Source organism: Pleurodeles waltl, chromosome 4_2, assembly GCF_031143425.1.
Source record: "Pleurodeles waltl isolate 20211129_DDA chromosome 4_2, aPleWal1.hap1.20221129, whole genome shotgun sequence".
Taxonomy (NCBI): domain Eukaryota; kingdom Metazoa; phylum Chordata; class Amphibia; order Caudata; family Salamandridae; genus Pleurodeles; species Pleurodeles waltl.
Genome location: NC_090443.1, coordinates 554,626,631 through 554,649,299, shown reverse-complemented (window position 1 = coordinate 554,649,299; position 22,669 = coordinate 554,626,631). Strand labels below are relative to the sequence as shown.

Here is a 22,669-nt window from a genome sequence, read left to right as displayed (position 1 = left end):
CGACTCGTGCCAGATGTGCCCAAACATTTTTGGTCAAGTGCAGTAAAGATGTCGATCGGTGTGGCCGATCAATCATTTCGGGCCTCGGGCTTTCGGTCCCTTCCGACCTCATAGGCAAACACCCGAAGGGAGACCATGTAGCACAGCTAGCACACACCTCGTAGTCTGTATTGTGTTACCCGCACGCAAAACAAAAGATCATAGAATATGTCCCTCCCTGCACCAAGCAGGAGACACAACAATTAATTTGATTGTTTCATTTTCGGAGACCGTATATCCCTCTCTTGAGTCAGATTTTGGCCCCTTTGTACAAAGTGACAAGAAAGAAACATGAGTTCTGAATGGGGTGAACAGCAGCAGTGTGCATTTGACTTGGCAAAGGAGACAATTCAAGGGGCTTTAGATTTAAGGCCAGCACTGGAAGGAGACATTGAGTTGCATTTAACCGCTTAGGGTCAATATGCAGATTAAAGCATGTGGGAGAACGAGAGTGCACCTGGGTTTCTGGACTAAAAAGCTACCTTATGCGATATATGATGTGGAGAGCGATATACTCCCCTTGAGAAACAGTTGCTTGCTTGTTATTGGGCTCTAGTTGATACTGAGCAAACAACTCTAGGTCATAATGTGATTCTGAGACCTGAGATTCAAATAATGCAGTGGGTGATTAGTTCACCTAAAACTCTCCTCATAGGACAAGCACAAGAAGCTAGTATACACTGAAAATGGCCCGTACAGGTAAGGGCCCGAGTGGGACCAGCAGGGACAGCATCGCTATATGAATAGGTGTCACCAGCCTGTGTGCAGAATGATGCGAGGGTGCAGGAGGTACCACAGATAAGAGTCACCATGTGAGATGGGGTGAGCCATTTGAATCCTTTTCCCCTGAGGACATAAAGCATGAAATGTTTACCAATGGTTCAGCCAAGTATGTGGGGCCAAAAACATTGGAAAGCAGTGTCATATAACCCAATGTCAGAGTCACCAGATCCTCGGTGTCTGATTAGATTTGTCACAGAGTCTAAGAGAGTCCAAGTGGGGAAAAGGGGATTAGGAAGGGAACAGCTGGGAAGGAGACCTGTAGGAAGCAAAAGGTTAAAACACACAACATCAAAATTACATCTCATGAAATCAGTACTATGCTACAACTCTACGCTTTGTCATTCTGAAAACATGAACAACCCTAGAATAGTTCTAAAACTGACTAGGCTTTAGATGACCAAATACCTGAGGAGGAAACAAGAATAGTTAAGTAGAACTTTCAGATTCAAGTACTTTCTTTAGCATAAGAATCAGGAAACACTCGGAGTAATTTCTAAACCATCATATGAATCTCCATTTGAGAATGCATATCAGGAACACACAGCATTACATCTAGAACTCTGGTCTTCTTGTGTTTTTCTCAAAACATTAAAAAGTGAATTGCGCACATTGCAGGGTTTTATATATGTATTAAACACCATAAAGGATTGTACTCCGTGAAATCACAAACCTAGATTCAAGGAAATAATCACGCAACTTGTTAACTCGAAATGCTACCAAGGAAATGCCTTAGAATGGTAGCGCACAGTGATTTACATTATTTATACACGATGAAAGAATTGCGTGTCTTGCCGATCAGAGTGCAACCATGGAACTGCCAAAAAATGGTAGCGCACTATGAATAACGTGAATTTAACATGAGGAAGGAATCGCGCATCTTGCCGATTCAAACGCCACCATGAAATTGCCAAGAAATGGTAGCGCGGAATGAATATCATAAATTAACCACAAGGTAAGGAATCGCGCGTCTTGCCGATTCGAATGCCACCATGAAAAATGCCTCGGAAATGGTAACGTACAATGAATATCAAGAATTGCACACAAGGAAAGAATCGCGCATGTTGCAGATTCGAATGTCAGCGTGAAACTGTCAAAAAATGGTAGTGCACTATGAATAACATGAATTGAAACTCGAGGAAGGAATCGCGCATCTTGCCGATTCGAATGCCACCATGAAAATGCCTAAGAAATGGTAGCGTACAATGAATGACATGAAATCACGCTCACGGAAAGAATCGCACGTCTTGCCGATTCAAATGCCACCATGAAAATGCCTCGTAAATGGTAGCGTACAATGAATATCAAGAATTTCACTCAAGGAAAGAATCACGCATGTTGCCGATTCGAATATCACTATGAAACTGCCAAGAAAATGGTAGCGTACAGTGAATATCAAGAATTACACACAAAGAAAGAATCGCTCGTGTTGCCGATTCGAATGCCACCATGAAACTGCCAAGGAATGGTAGCGCACAATGAATAACACAAATTAATCACAAGGAAAGAATCGCGCGTCTTGCTGATTCGAATGCGTGCATACAAATGCTAAGAAAAGTCTAAATGCACAATTACACACACAAGAGCAAAATGTTAATATCGTAAAGAATTAGGCCCAGGAATTCGAGCGTCTTCGATCACGGGGTCGGGGGCCCAGCCCAATTTCCGCCTTACCGCCCTGACTAAGGATCACCACTGTAGTATGAAGCACAGAGGCCTGGAAGGTCAAGGTAGGCCACCGGAACAGGAGCTCAGGAAGTTGCTGGTGCTCTGCACTGGGACCTCTGAATAGTGAGCACGTGGAGCTGGGCTGACTCCCTTTTATAGAGTCTTGGCCCAGCCCACAACCACACCCAGGCATGCTGCAGGGAAAGCTTCTAGAAGGCCACACCCAGACTCACTCTGAAAGCCTGCAGCAATACATTGTAAATGAACAGTATTTATAAGCACCTTAAGAATGAATCTCCTGGATTGAATTCTGCAATGCAAAAAGTTAAACAATAAAATATCATCACAATGCATAAATTACATTAACTTGAGAGTGTTGGGTTTTTGCATTCTAGACGTCCGTAGAGCGTGCACTGTCCTGATGTTGACACCCAGTCACCAAGAAGTTGTTGTCCACTACAGGAGAAGTTGAGTAGTCAATATGCAGAACTGTATGCTGTGTATCAGGCACTGAAACAAGAGCTACCTGTGACTTGTCATATTTATGCTGATTCTTGGTCTACCGCCAATGGGTTACCCACCTGGCTTTCCACATAGCATGCACATAACTGGTAAATACATTCAACTGAGGTGTTGGGCCAGAGGGTTGTGGCAAGAAATTTGGGAAATGCTAGAGCAAAATACTGTTACTGTGCATCATGTAGATGCCCACTGATTCACCTTAACAATGGTTCAATTCCCTTGCAGACAGCAAAGCCAAAATCTCAGAGGTAGTAATGGTGACACAGGATTCTGATTTGGTGGGGATGCTAAGTGGGCACACCAAAAATGTGGACATCTGAAAGAGAAAGGCACTTACAAGTGGGCAGAGATTAAAGGGATGCACATTACCCTAGACTTGATAAAAAATATGATGTCCCATTTGTCAACATACACAACAGAGATCTGTCCCGCAAACAGTGAAAGGTCAGTTGGGGAAGAAGAAATTGCTAGGGCAGATATCGCAAATTGATTACATTGGGCCACTACTGATTAGTCACGGGTGTCACTATCCTTGCACAGTAGTGGACACTTATTCTGGTTCCCTGATTGCCGTCCCTTGCAAACGTGCCCCCCAAAACAACACCATAAAGACTCTGGACCTGTTAATGTTATATTATGGAGTCCCACTCTAAGTCCAGAGTGACAACGGGTCACATTTCAGAGGAAAATTGTAACAAGACTATTGTTTACAACACAATATTGAGAGGATTTACCACATTCTATATTATCCACAAGCTGAAGGACTGATTGAGAGAATAAACAGATTGCTGAAAGACCATTTACGAAAACTATCAGATGGAACTTTGAAAAACTGGAGACAGCATTTAAATGAAGCCCTCTAAATTTTGAATAACAGACCACTAACAAATTCTTAGACTCCGCTAATGCGGATGTTAACCCCAGCATTACATATACAACCCCATGTAGCGACCAATGCCATCATGTATTGGGAATAAAACCAGGAGCCTTAGCTCCTTAACCCCTTCCCCGCCACGGACGTAATGGTTACGTCCATGGCAGCGCCCGTGTGGCGCCATGGACGTAACCATTACGTCCTGAATGCTTCCCTCGGGAGAAGCGCTAGCGCTCCTCCCGAGGGACGCCCCCCCACCCCCCCCAGGTCAGGGCTGACCGGGGAATCCCTTCCCCTTCCACCCCCGACCTCCCCCCCCCCCCCCTCTCCCCCTGTGACGTCAGCGCGCGCTGATTTGTCACAGGGGCCTCCCTAGTCGCGCTGGAAGCTCTGCTTCCAGCGCGATTGAAAAAGAAATGCAAAAGCATTTCTTTTTCAATCACTTGGGAGGCCCGGAGGGGCTTCAAAGGGAAGGAAAAGTATTTCCTTCCCTTTGAAGTCCCTCCGAGGGTTTCAAAAGCCGGATTGCTTGCAATCCGGCTTTTGAAACCCCACTAGACACCAGGGATTTTTTTTTTTCTTCATTGAAATTGACAAAAGGGAGCGACCCCTTGGGCAAGGGTCGCTCCCAGGGGGGGCATTTTTTTGAAAAGGCCTTTTCTGCCCCCAGGGGGGGCAGAAACCTCTAGGCACCAGGGACCATTTTTTTTTTTTTTTTTGGTTCATTTTTTTTTATTGAGGTGGGGAGCGACCCCTTAGGCAAGGGTCGCTCCCCTTGGGGGAAAATTATATTTTGGCCATTTCTGCCCCCCTTGGGGGCAGATTGGCCTATTTTGATGAGGCCAATCTGCCCCCAAGGGGGGTAGAAACCACTAGACACCAGGGTTTTTTTTATTTTTATTATTGTTATTGACAAAAGGGAGCGACCCCTTGGGCAAGGGTCGCTCCCAGGGGGGGCATATTTTCGGGAAGGCCTTTTCTGCCCCCCCTGGGGGCAGATCGGCCTACTATTAGGCCGATCTGCCCCCAGGGGGGGCAGAAACCTCTAGGCACCAGGGACCTTTTTTTTTTTTTTTTTTTTTCATTGTTTTTTTTTTTTTTTTTTCATTTTTTTTTTTTTTTTTTTTGGTGGGGAGCGACCCCTTAGGCAAGGGTCGCTCCCCTTGGGGGAAAATTATGTTTTGGCCATTTCTGCCTCCCTTGGGGGCAGATTGGCCTATTTTGATGAGGCCAATCTGCCCCCAAGGGGGGTAGAAACCACTAGACACCAGGGAGTTTTTTCTTTGCGTGAATTTCACGCAAAGGGAGCGACCCCTTAGGCAAGGGTCGCTCCCTGGGGGGGAGGGCAATTTATTTTAGGCCATTTCTGCCCCCCCTGGGGGCAGATCGGCCTATTATTAGGCCGATCTGCCCCCAGGGGGGGAAGAAACCTCTAGGCGCCAGGGCAATTTTTTTTTTTGTGTTTTTTTTTTTTGTTCTTTCTTTTTTTTAGAGATGGGGAGCGACCCATCAGGCAAGGGTCGCTCCCCAGGGGGGCAAATTGTATTTAGACCATTTCTGCCCCCCTGGGGGCAGATTGGCCGATTTTAGGTCAATCTGCCCCCAAGGGGGCAGAAACCACTAGGCACCGGGGATTTGTTTTTTGGCGCCAATGTGACGCAGGGGGAGCGACCCCGTAGGCAAGGGTCGCTCCCGGGGGGGGGTGGGTGTTGGGGGGGCAAATTTATTTTAGGCCATTTCTGCCCCCCTATTATTAGGCCGATCTGCCCCCGGGGGGGGGGGGCAGAAACCTCTAGGCGCCAGGGGAATTTTTCTTTGTTTTTTTTTTTTTTTTAGAGATGGGGAGCGACCCATCAGGCAAAAGTCGCTCCCCTGTGGGACAAATTGTATTTAGGCCATTTCTGCCCCCCTTGGGGGCAGATTGGCTGAGTTTAGGTCAACCTGCCCCCAAGGGGGCAGAAACCACTAGGCACCGGGGATTTGTTTTTTGGTGCCAATGTCACGCAGGGGGAGCGACCCCGTAGGCAAGGGTCGCTCCCGGCGGGGGAGGGTGGGGGTTGGGGGGGCAAATTTATTTTAGGCCATTTCTGCCCCCCCCCCCTGGGGCCGGCTGAGCTACAGGCCAAACACCACAGGTAGGCACCTTGCAAAAAACACCTCTGTTTTCTGTGAAAAAATATGTTGTGTCCACGTTGTGTTTTGGGCCATTTCCTTTTGTGGGCGCTAGGCCTACCCACAGAAGTGATGTACCATTTTTATCGAGAGACTTAGGGGAACGCTGGGTGGAAGGAAATTTGTGGCTCCTCTCAGATTCCAGAACTTTCTGTCACCGAAATGAGAGGAAAAAGTGTTTTTTGGGCCAAATTTTGATGTTTGCAAAGGATTCTGGGTAACATAACCTGGTCTGAGCCCCGCAAGTCACCCCATCTTGGATTCCCCTGGGTTTCTAGTTTTCAAAAATGCACTGGTTTGCTAGGTTTCCTCAGGTGTCGGCTGAGCTACAGGCCAAAATCCACAGGTAGGCACTGCTTTTTATAAAAAAATGTGATGTGTCCACGTTGTGTTTTGGGCCCTTTCCTTTCGTGGGCGCTAGTCCTACCCACACAAGTGATGTATCATTTTTATCGGGAGACTTGGGGGAACGCTGGGTAGAAGGAAATTTGTGGCTCCTCTCAGATTCCAGAACTTTCTGCCACAGAAATGTGAGTAACATGTGTATTTTTAGCCAAATTTTGAGGTTTGCAAAGGATTCTGGGTAACAGAACCTGGTCCGAGCCCCGCAAGTCACCCCTCCTTGGATTCCCCTAGGTCTCTAGTTTTCAGAAATGCACAGGTTTGGTAGCTTTCCCTAGGTGCCGGCTGAGCTAGAGGCCAAAATCTACAGGTAGGCACTTCGCAAAAAACACCTCTGTTTTTTTCAAAAATTTAGGATGTGTCCACGTTGCGCTTTGGGGTGTTTCCTGTCGCCGGCGCTAGGCCTACCCACGCAAGTGAGGTATCATTTTTATCGGGAGACTTGGGGGAACGCTGGGTGGAAGGAAATTTGTAGCTCCTCTCAGATTCCAGAACTTTCTGCCACAGAAATGTGAGGGACATGTGTTTTTTTAGCCAAATTTTGAGGTTTGCAAAGGATTCTGGGTAACAGAACCTGGTCCGAGCCCTGCAAGTCACCCCTCCTTGGATTCCCCTAGGTCTCTAGTTTTCAGAAATGCACAGGTTTGGTAGGTTTCCCTAGGTGGTGGCTGAGCTAGAGGCCAAAATCTACAGGTAGTCACTTTGCTAAAAACAGCTCTGTTTTCTGTGATATGTCCACGTTGTGTTTTGGGGCATATCCTGTCGCGGGCGCTAGGCCTACCCACACAAGTGAGGTATCATTTTTATCGGGAGACGTGGGGGAACGCTGGGTGGAAGGAAATTTGTGGCTCCTCTCAGATTCCAGAACTTTCTGCCACAGAAATGTGAGGAACATGTGTTTTTTTAGCCAAATTTTGAGGTTTGCAAAGGATTCTGGGTAACAGAACCTGGTCCGAGCCACACAAGTCACCCCTCCTTGGATTCCCCTAGGTCTCTAGTTTTCAGAAATGCATAGGTTTGGTAGGTTTCCCTAGGTGGCGGCTGAGCTAGAGGCCAAAATCTACAGGTAGTCACTTTGCTAAAAACAGCTCTGTTTTCTGTGATATGTCCACGTTGTGTTTTGGGGCATATCCTGTCGCGGGCGCTAGGCCTACCCACACAAGTGAGGTATCATTTTTATCGGGAGACGTGGGGGAACGCTGGGTGGAAGGAAATTTGTGGCTCCTCTCAGATTCCAGAACTTTCTGCCACAGAAATTTGAGGAACATGTGTTTTTTTAGCCAAATTTTGAGGTTTGCAAAGGATTCTGGGTAACAGAACCTGGTCCGAGCCCCGCAAGTCACCCCTCCTTGGATCCCCCTAGGTCTCTAGTTTTCAGAAATGCATAGGTTTGGTAGGTTTCCCTAGGTGGCTGCTGAGCTAGAGGCCAAAATCTACAGGTAGTCACTTTGCTAAAAACAGCTCTGTTTTCTGTGATATGTCCATGTTGTGTTTTGGGGCATATCCTGTCGCGGGCGCTAGGCCTACCCACACAAGTGAGGTATCATTTTTATCGGGAGACGTGGGGGAACGCTAGGTGGAAGGAAATTTGTGGCTCCTCTCAGATTCCAGAACTTTCTGCCACAGAAATGTGAGTAACATGTGTATTTTTAGCCAAATTTTGAGGTTTGCAAAGGATTCTGGGTAACAGAACCTGGTCCGAGCCCCGCAAGTCACCCCTCCTTGGATTCCCCTAGGTCTCTAGTTTTCAGAAATGCACAGGTTTGGTAGCTTTCCCTAGGTGCCGGCTGAGCTAGAGGCCAAAATCTACAGGTAGGCACTTCGCAAAAAACACCTCTGTTTTTTTCCAAAATTTAGGATGTGTCCACGTTGCGCTTTGGGGTGTTTCCTGTCGCCGGCGCTAGGCCTACCCACGCAAGTGAGGTATCATTTTTATCGGGAGACTTGGGGGAACGCTGGGTGGAAGGAAATTTGTAGCTTCTCTCAGATTTCAGAACTTTCTGCCACAGAAATGTGAGGGACATGTGTTTTTTTAGCCACATTTTGAGGTTTGCAAAGGATTCTGGGTAACAGAACCTGGTCCGAGCCCTGCAAGTCACCCCTCCTTGGATTCCCCTAGGTCTCTAGTTTTCAGAAATGCACAGGTTTGGTAGGTTTCCCTAGGTGCCGGCTGAGCTAGAGGCCAAAATCTACAGGTAGGCACTTCGCAAAAAACACCTCTGTTTTTTTCCAAAATTTAGGATGTGTCCACGTTGCGCTTTGGGGTGTTTCCTGTCGCCGGCGCTAGGCCTACCCACGCAAGTGAGGTATCATTTTTATCGGGAGACTTGGGGGAACGCTGGGTGGAAGGAAATTTGTAGCTCCTCTCAGATTCCAGAACTTTCTGCCACAGAAATGTGAGGGACATGTGTTTTTTTAGCCAAATTTTGAGGTTTGCAAAGGATTCTGGGTAACAGAACCTGGTCCGAGCCCCGCAAGTCACCCTTCCTTGGATTCCCCTAGGTCTCTAGTTTTCAGAAATGCACAGGTTTGGTAGGTTTCCCTAGGTGGTGGCTGAGCTAGAGGCCAAAATCTACAGGTAGTCACTTTGCTAAAAACAGCTCTGTTTTCTGTGATATGTCCACGTTGTGTTTTGGGGCATATCCTGTCGCGGGCGCTAGGCCTACCCACACAAGTGAGGTATCATTTTTATCGGGAGACGTGGGGGAACGCTGGGTGGAAGGAAATTTGTGGCTCCTCTCAGATTCCAGAACTTTCTGCCACAGAAATGTGAGGAACATGTGTTTTTTTAGCCAAATTTTGAGGTTTGCAAAGGATTCTGGGTAACAGAACCTGGTCCGAGCCACACAAGTCACCCCTCCTTGGATTCCCCTAGGTCTCTTGTTTTCAGAAATGCACAGGTTTGGTAGGTTTCCCTAGGTGGCGGCTGAGCTAGAGGCCAAAATCTACAGGTAGTCACTTTGCTAAAAACAGCTCTGTTTTCTGTGATGTGTCCACGTTGTGTTTTGGGGCATATCCTGTCGCGGGCGCTAGGCCTACCCAAACAAGTGAGGTATCATTTTTATCGGGAGACTTGGGGGAACATAGAATAGCAAAACAAGTGTTATTGCCCCTTGTCTTTCTCTACATTTATTCCTTCCAAATATAGGGGTGTGTGTAAAAAAGACATCTATTTGAGAAATTCCATGTAATTCACGTGCTACTATGGTCACCCCGGAATTCAGAGATGTGCAAATAACCACTGCTCCTCAACACCTTATCTTGTGCCCTTTTTGGAAATGCAAAGGTTTTCTTGATAGCTATTTTTTACTCCTTATATTTCAGCAAATGAATTACTGTATACCCGGTATAGAATGAAAACGCACTGCAGGGTGCAGCTCATTTATTGGCTCTGGGTTCCTCGGGTTCTTGATGAACCTACAAACCCTATATATCCCCGCAACCAGAGGAGTCCAGCAGACGTAACGGTATATTGCTTTCGATAATCTGACATTGCAGGGAAAAGTTACAGAGTAAAAAGTAGAGAAAAATTGATGTTTTTTTCACCTCAATTTCAATATTTTTCTTTTTCAGCTGTTATTTTCTGTAGGAAACCCTTGTAGGATCTACACAAATGACCCCTTGCTGAATTCAGAATTTTGTCTACTTTTCAGAAATGTTTAGGTTTCTGGGATCCAGCATTGGTTTCATGACCATTCCTGTCACTGACTGGAAGGAGGCTGAAAGCACAAAAAATTGCACAAATGGGGTATGCCCCAGTAAAATGCCAAAATTGTGTTGAGAAATTGGGTTTTCGGATTCAAGTCTGCCTGTTCCTGAAAGCTGGGAAGCTGCTGAGTTTAGCACCGCAAACCCTTTGTTGATGCCATTTTTAGGGGAAAAACCACAAGCCTTCTTCTGCAGCCACTTTTTCCAATTTTTTTGAAAAAAACAAAATTTTCCCTGTATTTTGGCCAATTTCTTGGCCTCTTTCAGGGGAACCCACAAAGTCTGGGTACCTCCAGAATCCCTAGGATGTTGGAAAAAAAGGACGCAAATTTGGCTTGGTTAGCTTATGTGGACAAAATGTTATGCGGGCCTAAGCGCGAACTGCCCCAAATAGGCAAAAAAAGGCCTGGCCGAGGAGGGGGAAAAGGCCTGGCAGCGAAGTGGTTAAAGAGCCACACCAGAATCTGCAGGTCTTGTTCTACATGCTATAAAAGCTTACACATTGAAACCAAGAGACATGGCACTCTATGAAACAGGTGTTGTAATACAGATTCCCCCAGATCATTTTTGATTGATAGCTGCAAGATCTGGGTTGGCACTCAGAGGTATTCAGGTCTTGAGAGGAGTGTTCTATGCAGCCTATCAAGGAGAAATCAAAATTATTCTCCTGAATAGTGGAGACACTGACTTGATAAACAATCTGGAGACATAATTGCGCAGGTTGTGATTATCCCAGTGTACGCAGGAATAGTGAAAAAGGGGACTGCCCCAGTCCTTCTTACAATGTGTGGGGAGGGAGGTTTTGGCTCAACTGCCAAAAATCCTGGTGCTAAGGTGTGGGTAGAATCCCCAAATCATCCTCCAGAAGCAGCAGACATCACAGCCAAGAACAACATTCTATTGATCATGAAACCCAGGAAGTAAAGGCGGGGGCATATACCAGCTGACAAATGTTATTTGGGAGAATTTCCTTACTTGTCTCTTTTACAGAGGTGTGTGCTAGCTGTGCTACGTGGTCTCCCTTCGGGTGTTTGCTTATGGGGTCGGGAGCAGGGTGAATAATTTTATTTCGTACTGAAATTGTCAATGGAGCATCTAACAAATTGTGAGCTTTGTCCAAGAGAATAGCAGTTTTCATACTTTATTCTTGAATTCTTTGCATAGCATCTATCAACGTGTACCAGAGCTAATCATTTGTCGGCCAGTCTGATTCAGTACGATATTTCTGACTACATCCCATAACTGCCAATTGCAACAAATTAGTCGCTTCTTGATTCCCATGGCTTCTAAATTGTTTTTGTATTATGAGGTCAGTGTAAGAGTACAAATCTTCCTTGAATCTCCCTCATCTAGTGCCACTCCAGAGGCACCCATGTCAAACAACCTCACCATCCACGTAAGCAATGCTTCCCCAGATTTCTGGTTGAATCTGTCTATAACATCATTGACTTCTTGCTAGATGTAATCTTCTAGGGAGTGCATTTCCTGGATTTTGTGGAGTGTCCAGTATTTTTTGTTGAAAGTATTGGCTGTGCGCAAACCACTTTCGGCTGTCTGGCTGAATCTGGCACCAACCTTTTTTAACTTCTTCGTTGCTGGAATTTGAAAAATCTGTAGATTCCCAAATATTCAAATCCCATTTTTCAGGGTCCCAGTCTACCCCTGCTTTAGCAATGGCTAAATGAACTTTCTTTTGATTGATTTTACCCCTTTGTTTCCGGTACCTGTGTTGAGCGACTGACAGCTGCTTTTTCGGTGACAGACTGCTAAGTATCGGCCTTATCTTGCAGTAACTTAATCTGACAAGAGAACATGGTTACATTATTTTAAGCTTCGACTAGCTGCCTCTCTATTTGCTGGCTTTCTTGTTCCAGCTTCCTACATTTCTCATGCATTTTTCTATAAGCATATAACAGGATCCAGCCTCTTCTGACTAGAATAGACAGATCACATCCCCATTCTAAAGGTACTTTCTGTGAACACAGTAAAATATTTTTTGGGCTCAGCGTCGCTAAGACATCCGTCCCAGCTCTCACATAAACCACCACCAGAAGACCATTTGTTTGCAAGAAGGTCTTAAGGTTCTTTCTCCCACCCGGGAATCTCATGTGAAACCTGGGAAACAGCTTGGGAAGCTGCTTTTGACTTCTTGCCAAACATTTAAATCTTACACTTTTTACCTTTCAACCCTTGTGCTGCCGGCTACGCCAATTTGTTTTGCTTTTCTTCAGACAGAGGAAACGAAGTGAAAGGAATGCAAACAATGCAGTACTCTTAGGCTGATTAATTAATTTATTACGGCACTTCTCAGGTTACACAAAGATAATAACGTGAGCAACACGTGTGCAACTCTTAAAATAATCACAGCCGTGGAATAATAATAATCAAAGAAAATGCAATACATCTACAATGAATATAATATATATATATATAGTGACTACGTATTCATGCACGCACACAGAAAACCTAGATAAAAGAATTAAAAATGCATCAACATGGTGCTTGAATCCAACATGATCCTTTGTCTGCCAACTTCAAGTTGTGGAACCCTTGACAACCGAGACAAAAGAGAACAACCCCAATAGGATTACTCTCTGGGCTATGCGTCCATCCCTAGAGATGTGTTCCTTTTCTCCCAGTTGTCAGGCTTCCCCACCTTATATACTTTAAACAAACTTAAGAGGAAGGTTCTAGAAACCCCCCTCCCTTTGAGTAAGGTTGTGAAATTCAAGCGCTGGCCGTACCAGGTCAGTTTTGAAAGAAAAAAAAAACTATAAAGACTGGCCTGATCTCACAGTGTATTTTCAAGACTGAGCTGTACCCTGTTCTACCATAAACATTCTCAGCCTAATACATACTTATCTGTATTCCTCCCCATGTTATGTTCCCTTCCCTGGTGGAAAAAAAGCAAAAACACGTTAACAAGCTTTGCTGGGCAAAATACCTGCACCTCCAATGTGACGACGTTTGAGGCTAAGCACAAGATGATGGATCTGGTGGTTAAATACAGGTAGCATTACACTGGTAAAGTCTCTAGCCGCATATTCCTTACCGATCCTCCCCTACTTTCTGTTCTGTGAACTGATTTGTCTGCATAGGATGACCTTTGTAGGTCCTAGGTGTCTGCACACTGGCCCGTCAGCATTCTGTAATGGCTCCATGCTTCTATTGTGGAAATGTCTGACGTCTAGAGAATCTTGTAAGGTAAGGAATCTGCCTTGAGCTAGAGTCTCTACCAAATAAGGAACTACCCAAGGTAGGTAACTTGTTCGTCAGTGAGGTGTGAAAATGTTCTTGGTGCTAAGGCAGTTGTGATATTTACAAGCCCTTATAGCAATGTGCGTATCGCACTTGGGGGTACATAAATGTGGCCCGTATTACAGATCAATTATATTTATAGGGGTCTGTCATTGCTATTGACGGTATTTCGATCATGTAGGATTATGGGATCATCATCAAGACTCTAATGTGAGTCAGAATGGCTAAAAGAGGAGATTTAATGGACACGAGTTGAAATTTAATATTGGAGCATCTATAATCGATAGTGAAAGATTTGGAAGAATTCTCATTGAGATCATCCGCGCCTACTTAGGAGAGCAGGATGGCTTGTGAGCAAAACTACACTGAATAAGGATAGGGTACTGGAAAGAGTGGGGTCAGTTGTTGGTCTGGAAATAGTTTTCTATGTAGAGACTGGCATTCTACAGCATTCTTTGTCTATTCAGGCAGCATCTCCGAAGGAAGATTAGTTAGAATACCACTGTCAGTGGTACCCTATTGTGGGTCAGTGTACTTTTACTTACTAAAAGCCATCCTGCCCTCTTAGCCAGCACTGATGATCTCCGTGGGAATTCAAAATTCATACGGACCTCTGACTGTCGAGTTGATTGTAGATCCTCCAATAATAATAATACTTAGCCTCCATTCACAATTTGGCTTACATTAAATTAGAGTCTTGATGATGATCTCATACTCCTAGTGAATCAAAACACTGTTGACAGCAATGAAAGACGTGTAACTATACTTATTCTGTGATCTACAGGTCGCATTTATGTACCCCGAATGTGATACACACATTGCTTTAAACACTTATAAATATCATGACTGCCTGGACATTGAGCACGTTTTCACACCTCACTGAAATTCTTTTAATGTTTATTGGTTATTGAAAGTCTCATTTGATTTTTCTATTATTACTTTTTTATTTGTTATAAATTGCTCTTTAATTGTAAATAGTTCTTTGACTGTAGGAACCATTGTTACTTATATTCTCATGATACACCAGCTCCCTAGTGACTTCACTGTTTCCTTTTTGCCTAAGTACATATTAAATGTGAATGTCAGCACATATTGCTCAGTATAGTAAATAAAAACCTTCCTCAATACTCTGCCATGTTTCTGTGTAAAACTACTTAAAGGGAGGAGGGTAATATAAGTATGAGCTCAAGATTGGGTGTGAGCTTCCTGCCACAGCTCTTGAACCATCCAGTAATATTAAATCTTTCATGCTTTTGACTAAAGGGACTGAATACCTAAGCACCTTAGTTGCTGTGGTTAGTAGGTTTCCTAAATGTTCATATGTTCTTTGGTTACAGCCAATTTGGCAGTTTAATTGAAACTAGCAATAACTGCATTCAATACGTTCTTATAAACACATTCGTTTTACAGAATTTTATTCAAAAATGTTTTTGGTTATTTCCTGACCAGTGGGTAATTACTGTTCTCAAAAGTACAATCAGGAGAGACATGTACTGATTTTTTTACATGTATCTTTTTCTTTAAGGAAAGATGACGAAACCTGTTCAGTACTGGCAACCCTTTTCGCTCTTGCCTGTGAAGCAAACAGCTGTCCAAAATGTGCCCGTGAAACCTGGCACAGCAAGAAACTTGCAAAAGTCGAACGTACCTTCAGGAACACAGGGTAGATTAATGTCTCAGTACGTACAGGAAAATACCTTGTCAATTGGCACTTATGAAAATGAAGAGACTCGAGTGCGCTCCTCTTCTGATACTCAAAAACCTTTAATGACTCCCAAGTCGCAGAAAACAGTTTTGCCCACAGACACTCAAAAAGAAATAGTGACCCTGTACCCTCAAGATAAGGGTTCTCCTGGATCACCCTTTATGCAGGAGATGACATCACCATCTGGTGCAAGAAAGCATGAGATAGTCTGTGTGCAGATACAGACCTCTTTGGATGCCAAAAAAACAGTGGTTATCTCGAACCCACAGAGTGTGCTTTTGCCTCAAGACGTCCAAACCCAAGTGATGACGGTTTCCTCCCAAGAACAAAGGACACCTCCTACATCACAGGAGGGGTCAGTATCATACATCCAGGGACAAATGTCACCTATAGAGAATCGGAAATCTGTTTGTGTCCCTTCTTTGCAGGGTCAGACCGTGGCCCAAGAGATAAAGAAACAAGAGTTGGCACAATATGAGCAAGCTGGGGTCTTTACTGATGGAATTGATCAGGAGAGGTTCACTACTTTGCAACAGGTGGAAGTCTCTCTCCCAGTCACCACAAAATATGAGGTGGCCCACCACCCTTCGGGAGGGAGGCCTACTTCAGATATTCAAGTAAAGGAGACTGTCACCCTTGAAACATCTGCAGGGACCCTTAAGCTTGAGGATGTCACCTATTTGCATGGACATAGCTCACCTCAAAGGATTCTCAATCAAGAGTCATCACCTAATTGTAATGAACAGATGTCGCCTGCATCGATCGAAATGGGGATGTTTGATGCTCTGGCAACAGGCACTACTGAATACTTTGTGTGGAAATTGCAACAGGTGAGCTCTACAAAAGAGGGGTTAGGGTAGAGCATTGGGTACTAGGTGGGGTCAAAATGAGAGGGGGGGTTGATTGGTGTAGAGAACTGTTGTGAGCTTATGAATATAAACAATCCCTAAACTGATAACTGCTGTAATCAGTGTGTATGTGCTAGGTGGATGTTATAGATGGGTTATAAGACTGATGAGCAAGTAAAGAGGTGATCGGAAGGTCCTGTATATCAAACCCAAACATTTGCTTAGCGCCTTGGTAAAAAATGACAGCACTTGATGCCAACATGCTGATGTTGATTTTACTGGCATGCTCATGCTACAAAGATAGCTTCTGAGAGACCGCAGCATAGAGTGGGACAGGAGAAGTGGAGGTGGAGGTGTAAGAGGAAGGAGAAGCTGAGGGAGGATGGAAGAGCTTTGAAAATAGAGGATTCAGAATGGCTATGCCAATAGATAATTTTCAGTCTTATGTATAATTCTAGAGAATTGAACTGTGTGGGCCTATGAATATAAACAATCCCTAAACTGATAACTGCTGTAATCAGTGTGTATGTGCTAGGTGGATGTTATAGATGGGTTATAACACCGATGAGCAAGTAAAGAGGTGATCTGAAGGTCCTGTATATCAAACCCAAACATTTGCTTAATAGCGCCTTGGTAAAAAATGACAGCACTTGATGCTAACATGCTGATGTTGATTTTACTGGCATGCTCATGCTACAAAGATAGCTTCTGAGAGACCGCAGCATAGAGTGGGACAGGAGAAGGTGTAGGTGGAGGTGTAAGAGGAAGGAGAGGCTGAGGGAGGATGGAAGAGCTTTGAATGTAGAGGATTCAGAATGGCTATGCCAATAGATAATTTTCAGTCTTATGTATAATTATAGAGAATTGAGTTCTCATTGTAATGAAATGAAGTCATAGCCAATAGGATTTGGTTGCAGCAACAAGAGAAGCATGCAAGAGTGTAAGTTTCTGGTCAGAACATGAACGAGTCTGGATTGGAAGGGAGTGACAGTCCTTGCATTATGAGCTTTGTATACAAAACAAGGCCTTACATTTATTTAAATTTGTATTCAGTCAGTAGCCAAACCTGGATTCAGGTGGCACCCATTCATGGACAACAAATAAACATAAAAAAATAGCTCACCTTGCAATAAGGTTTGCACACTACAGTTGATTTGTTGTGATTTTGGAGAGTGGGCTCCTCAGCCTCTGTACAGAGCCAATAGAATCAAAAGACCCTTTGGAGTTGCCTCTAATACTGGAGAACGGTTCTACTCTACGGTAATGTATTTGAAGCCCATTTTTAATGTGATTTCAGAGTCTAGAAAAGTTCTTTTAGACCTTCAATAAACTTAGAATCTCACTTTATTCAAGTCCAGATCTTGAGTTTGTTTAGGGCTTTCCTCGCTTCAATATTTTTTGCTTTCAAAAGATTCTGTGTTTTTTCTCTAGTATGCTCATGTCTACTTTTGGAGGGTACTAATTGTTTCACTTTCAAAATGAAATGGTTTTACTTACCTGTACATGGCCACTGTATGACTTAAATGAAATACAAAAGAGCTGTACTGCCTGGATATGCTCACTACACACAAACCTGATTAAAGCCCGAGGCAAAGGCAAAAGAAAAGGGTCCACCTCTGACATCACCAGTGCTTAACTTGAGCTGTTGGTTGCAGGTGGGGCCTACCAGCACTTATTTTTGGTGACTGGCATTTATTTGATCTTATCGGACTTTCACCCAGAGCGAGAGAGAGAAAAACACAGAAGGTGGAAAGAGGGATGACGAGAAAGACAGAAAAACAGTGGTAAAGGGAGAAAGCTGGGGTTAAAAGGAACTTGAAAGCTTAAGATAAGGAGTATAGGAGAGCCTGTTGGTGGATTAGAGAGACATGAGGTGGAATCAAAACTATGCAGCCTTGGCATTCATCACCCTGATCTTCTGTAGCTCTGTTCACAGGCTTCTAACCAAAGCTTTGGGCACCTGCACTTACTACAGTAAAAATTAAGCACTGATTGTTTCTCCTCACAGCTTCAGTCCCTTATCGCTCATTCCCTTCCCCTTGTTAATACTTCTTTTGTTTCCTTTCTCTTATATCCTACAAGAGCCCTGTCAAGGGTTGTCAAGGTTTTGTTTGTTTAAAATACCCAGATCATCCTCATTTAGAAGCATATCAGATCCCCATGTTCTTCTCAACTGTTCATTATCCTAGTTCTTACTTTCTGTATTACTCTTCCGTGAATATATTCTTTAACACCCATGGCGTTCTTCTACATCCTTTTAATCCCATCATCTGTTATCCACTTGAATGCCACCTCATTGATCCTCTATTGCTGCTGAAACAGCACATGGCAAATGCCAATTTCAAGGAGGCTTTACATTTAGATTGACTTTATATCTGTGAAGCCAGTTGTTCCAAATCCTGGGTTCAACCCTATTTAGTCTAATAACACTTTGCTGTATAATACTTTGAGACAAGTAAGCTGTGGTTGTGGCGTGTTTGCCGTCAGTGGAGGTAACTTGCACTGCTTGCTTAAATGTGCTACCTTTCATCACATATGCTGCAAGCCGTGTTTTTTTGTTTATCGGGGATGTGGAATTCCTATCGCGCCGACGCCCAGGACATATTGTTTGGGGTCAAGGGCAACAAGTTTTTATGTTTATTTTGTCCTTAGGACAAGTAGGTCCAACTCCCTGCAGCACAAACCCTTTGGCTGTCAGTTTATAGAGAAGGGAACTGTGTGCAGTTGAGGTAATATGTGTGTCCATATGGACATACATGTTTGAAAAGTTTAACAATATGAGGCTAAGTGTAATGCTTCCAGAATGCTCTATGATTAGATGCAAATGTTTTCAGAAGCTTGTAAGCCAGTTTAATGATTCTTAGCTTTCAAAATAAAATGCTAAGAAAAAAATGCAAGCAGGAAACAAAAGTTTTGCTACTATGAAATTTTAGGTGCTATTTCTTTGAAGCGTCATTTAGTAAAGTGTGTTGATGCATGCTAGTATTTCCCAAAAATATTCCTAATGGATAATCAGTGTAACCATTTGCAACAAAAATATGGGAGGCCTGAAAATAAACAAGCACTGACAAAGCCAACCGATCCAATATGCTCCTGGTGAAAGAGCAGAATGTGATCACTCACAATAAAGCCAGCTGATAGAGAGAAATAGAAGTTTAATAAAAACAAAATGTATTTGTTAACGCCATACCTAATTAGGGACCCAATTCTTAAAGAAAGTCACAAAAGTGTACTTATGGCATATGTCTTTTGAATTAGTGGCTTTCATTAATTCACAATAACTTACAGAAGTGATCAGGAAATCGCACTTCTACAAAATATTTGTGAACTGTATTTTAGCACAAGCAAACAAGTTCACTTTTCCTCCAGCCACTTTTTTCCCCAACCCTGGAAGAACTTCTACTTCTGCCATTGTCAGGAGTAAATTGCCAACCTTTCTCAGTATGGTAGAAGATTTGAAAAGAGGTGGTGAAAATCCATAAAACATGCAAGTTAGTAGGTTGCAGACTCGATGGCATTTCGGCCCTGAAACTATTGCTTACTGCTTCCTCCAGCCCCAGTATGTAGATCTGCAGAAAGGTGGCAAAATATGGAAATTGCCATAGTAGGGATTGAAATTGTAAGTATTCAAACCCTATTATAGTAGTATCCCTGGCATAATCAGAGAGGCTATTATCAGAGCTCTTACATAATGAGAATGCTGCCATAATTTGTCGGCACGCTACTTGGCACCAAAGGGACAAGTTGATTTTCTTTTACAGGACAAGTAGATTTAAGAAGCAGGCTGTCCCATGGACAAGTAGATATTATATTAAATTCCACACACCCCTGAATTTTATTTTTATATTCTCATATTTCGTTTATTTTGTGTAGCGATATATGTAAATTCACAGAATGCTAAAAAAAATCTTTTCACATTTTACATCAATATTGCATCAACATCTTTACATGTCTATTTCAGTTCTCCAAGATTCTAAATCTTCTAAGAGTTGACTCTAAGTGTTTTTGTGTGTGTTAGTGTCTTCATCTGTTTCCAAAAGCTTCCCTATCAGTTTGTCCCAAACTGCAAGATCTTACTGGATTTTTTTATCCGTTTATACCTAGGACATTCTTTTTTCCTGTGCTAATGCTTCCATTACTTACCGATAATGGCATTACTCCTAGTCCTACTCCCTCGCCTTCCTTAAACACCAGTCAGGCCCCTTGCCTCCTCTACACCCCTCCCTTCCCAATATAAAACAACCCCCACCACTTCCCCCTCCTGTACGTAAACAATCCAGAAACTCAAATATCTCGTGCCAGGAGGGCGGGAGGGGACTGTAAGGAAGGCGAGGGTGTAGGAATAGGAGTAATGCCTTTATCATTAAGTAATGGGAGCATTACCTACGGTCCCTCCCTCTCCTTCCTTAAACACCAATGACATTGCAACTCAGATGTCAGTTCTGTTTTATTTGCTATCACGAAAACTTTAATCATGGAACAGACACAGAAGCCCCTCTATTCCTTCATAGAGGACAAAACCCTGTGACCTAACACAGTATCTAAACATTCCAACTCAGAAATTCGATAGTGGCGGACAAAGGTAGAGGGAGTAGAACAAGTCACAGCCCTGCAAATCTCCACCACTGAAGCCCCCTGCAATTCAGCCACTGTGGCTGCCATCCCACTGGTGGACCGCCTCTAAATCCCTTGAGGAGGAAGCACACCCTTCACCTCATTTGCCAACAGGACAGAAGACCATATCCACTTACTCAGAGTTGCAGTTGAATGTTCCCCCCCCCCCAGGCCAAACTTAACAAAGACTCTCCCTTATGGAAGGACTTAACAACATTCAGGTATCACAGCAAAGGCCACTTCACATCCAAACAATGAAATCTGTGGTCCTCTTCTGGGGAAGGCTCACAACAAAAGACAGGGAGGATCACCTCCTGACTCACATGGAAATCGGAATTGAAATTGGGGGATCAAGGACGGAACTGGAACCAGTACAATCCTATCTGGAAATACCTTGCAGAAAGGGAACTTACAAGATAAAGCCCCTATCTCCCCCAAATGTCTGGCAGATGTAATGGTCACCAGAAAACAGATTTCATAAGTTCAAAAGCTACAAATCAACACTCTCCTGAGGTTCAAATGGAGGACCAGTCAAAGCATCCAATACCAACTAGGAAAAGACCACACCAGTTGAGGGAACAGGTTCCCGAGACCCTGAAAAACCATCTGCATCAGTCCACCCTCATCCTTCGAATTCTGACAAGGACCAGGAAATGCCTGAATCGCTGCCCATTGCACCTGGAATGTGGCCACCGACAAACCCATGCTGGCCCCATCTTGCAGAAACTGCATCGCCAAAAACAGAGAGGCTACCATAAGAGCCACTTGTTTCTCCAGACACCAAGAAGAAAAGACTCTCCAATGCCTGGCATACGAATGCAGTGTGGACAACTTCCGAGAGGCCTGCAAAATGTCAGATAGTGCCTCTGGAACCCCCTTATCCTTTGGACATTTCTGTTCAACCTCCAGGCCGTCAAATGCAGCTGCCTCAACAAGCCCAGAGACAGGCTTAGAAAAACCATAGGAGATGGCTGTACTAGAAGCAGCCACTCCGGCTCGCACTTCAGCAGCAGATAAGGGCACCCATTCGTCCGAGGTCAACGAGGAGCAACCAAAATCACTTGAGCTCCCTCCCACTTGACTCGCACCAGGAAAGACCTGATCAACTGAAATGGAGAGAATGCATAAAGAAGACCCCGAGGCCAGCGTCACGTCAGTCCGTCCACCGCCCAGGCCAGAGGACACCGACCATGCAAACAGAACCTACCTTCCTTCGCATTGCCTAGAGAAGCAAACAGATCCACCACTGGAAGGCCCCACCTCCGTGTCAACAGATTGAACAGAGAGGAATTCATGAAGAAGTCCCTGGAGGATGGAATTCCCCTGCTCAAAAGACACCCCGAATATACAGAGCCTGCAAGGACAGAACCCAAACCTGAGCCCACAAGAAACCGGCCCGAGCAATCAGAATCAGAGGTGGGGACCTTTTAACCCCCTGCCGGTGGATGTATGCCTTGGCGACAAGGTTGTCTGTCCGAACCAGCACTGCCTTCCTCTGCAAGAACCCCTGAAAGTGAACCAGTGACAACTGAACAGTCTGTAACTCTCTCCAATTACAGGACCTTCAAGACTCCCAGAGAGACCAGAACCCCTGAACCTGCTCCAGAAACCAGCCAGGCCCCCCCACCCGGAGAGACTGGCGTCTAACGTGAGAGTCACAGGAGCTGGGTGAGAGAGGGGAATCCCTTTGACCAGATCAGCTGTCTCCAACCACCACAATATTTTCCCTATGCTTTGGAGTTGTAGAGGAAGACGCTCTTGAAGACTCAGAGTCCCAGGAGATCGAAGGGAGAGCATCCAGTTGACCAGACAGAGCAGGTGAAATTGGGCCCACGGTAGCAGAAACACAATAGATGCAAAATTACCCTGTACCCTCAACCGTTGTTGAGCTGTGGGAGCCGACTGAGCCAGCAAAGACAGAACCTGCCCCTGCAAGCTTAGCAAATGGCTCTATGATAAGGTCACAAGCCCTTCCTGAGTCAGAAAATGAGCCCCGATGAACACCAGGTCCTGAGAGGGTTGTAAATCGGACTTCTCCCAGTTTGTCAAAAATCTGTGCTCTTGCTTGCCCTGTAAAAC

At 44.4% G+C, this 22,669-nt stretch overlaps 1 protein-coding gene across 3 annotated transcripts in view; it reads left to right on the top strand.

Moving 5' to 3' along the window:
• TDRD5 (tudor domain containing 5) overlaps positions 1-22,669 on the top strand; it is a 1,060,335-nt gene that overhangs the window by 184,166 nt on the left and 853,500 nt on the right. For all 3 annotated transcript variants that reach the window (XM_069232097.1, XM_069232096.1, XM_069232098.1), the window contains exon 4: positions 14,949-15,958. In XM_069232097.1, coding sequence (XP_069088198.1) covers positions 14,949-15,958 — 1,010 coding nt within the window. The remainder of the gene's footprint in view (positions 1-14,948; positions 15,959-22,669) is intronic.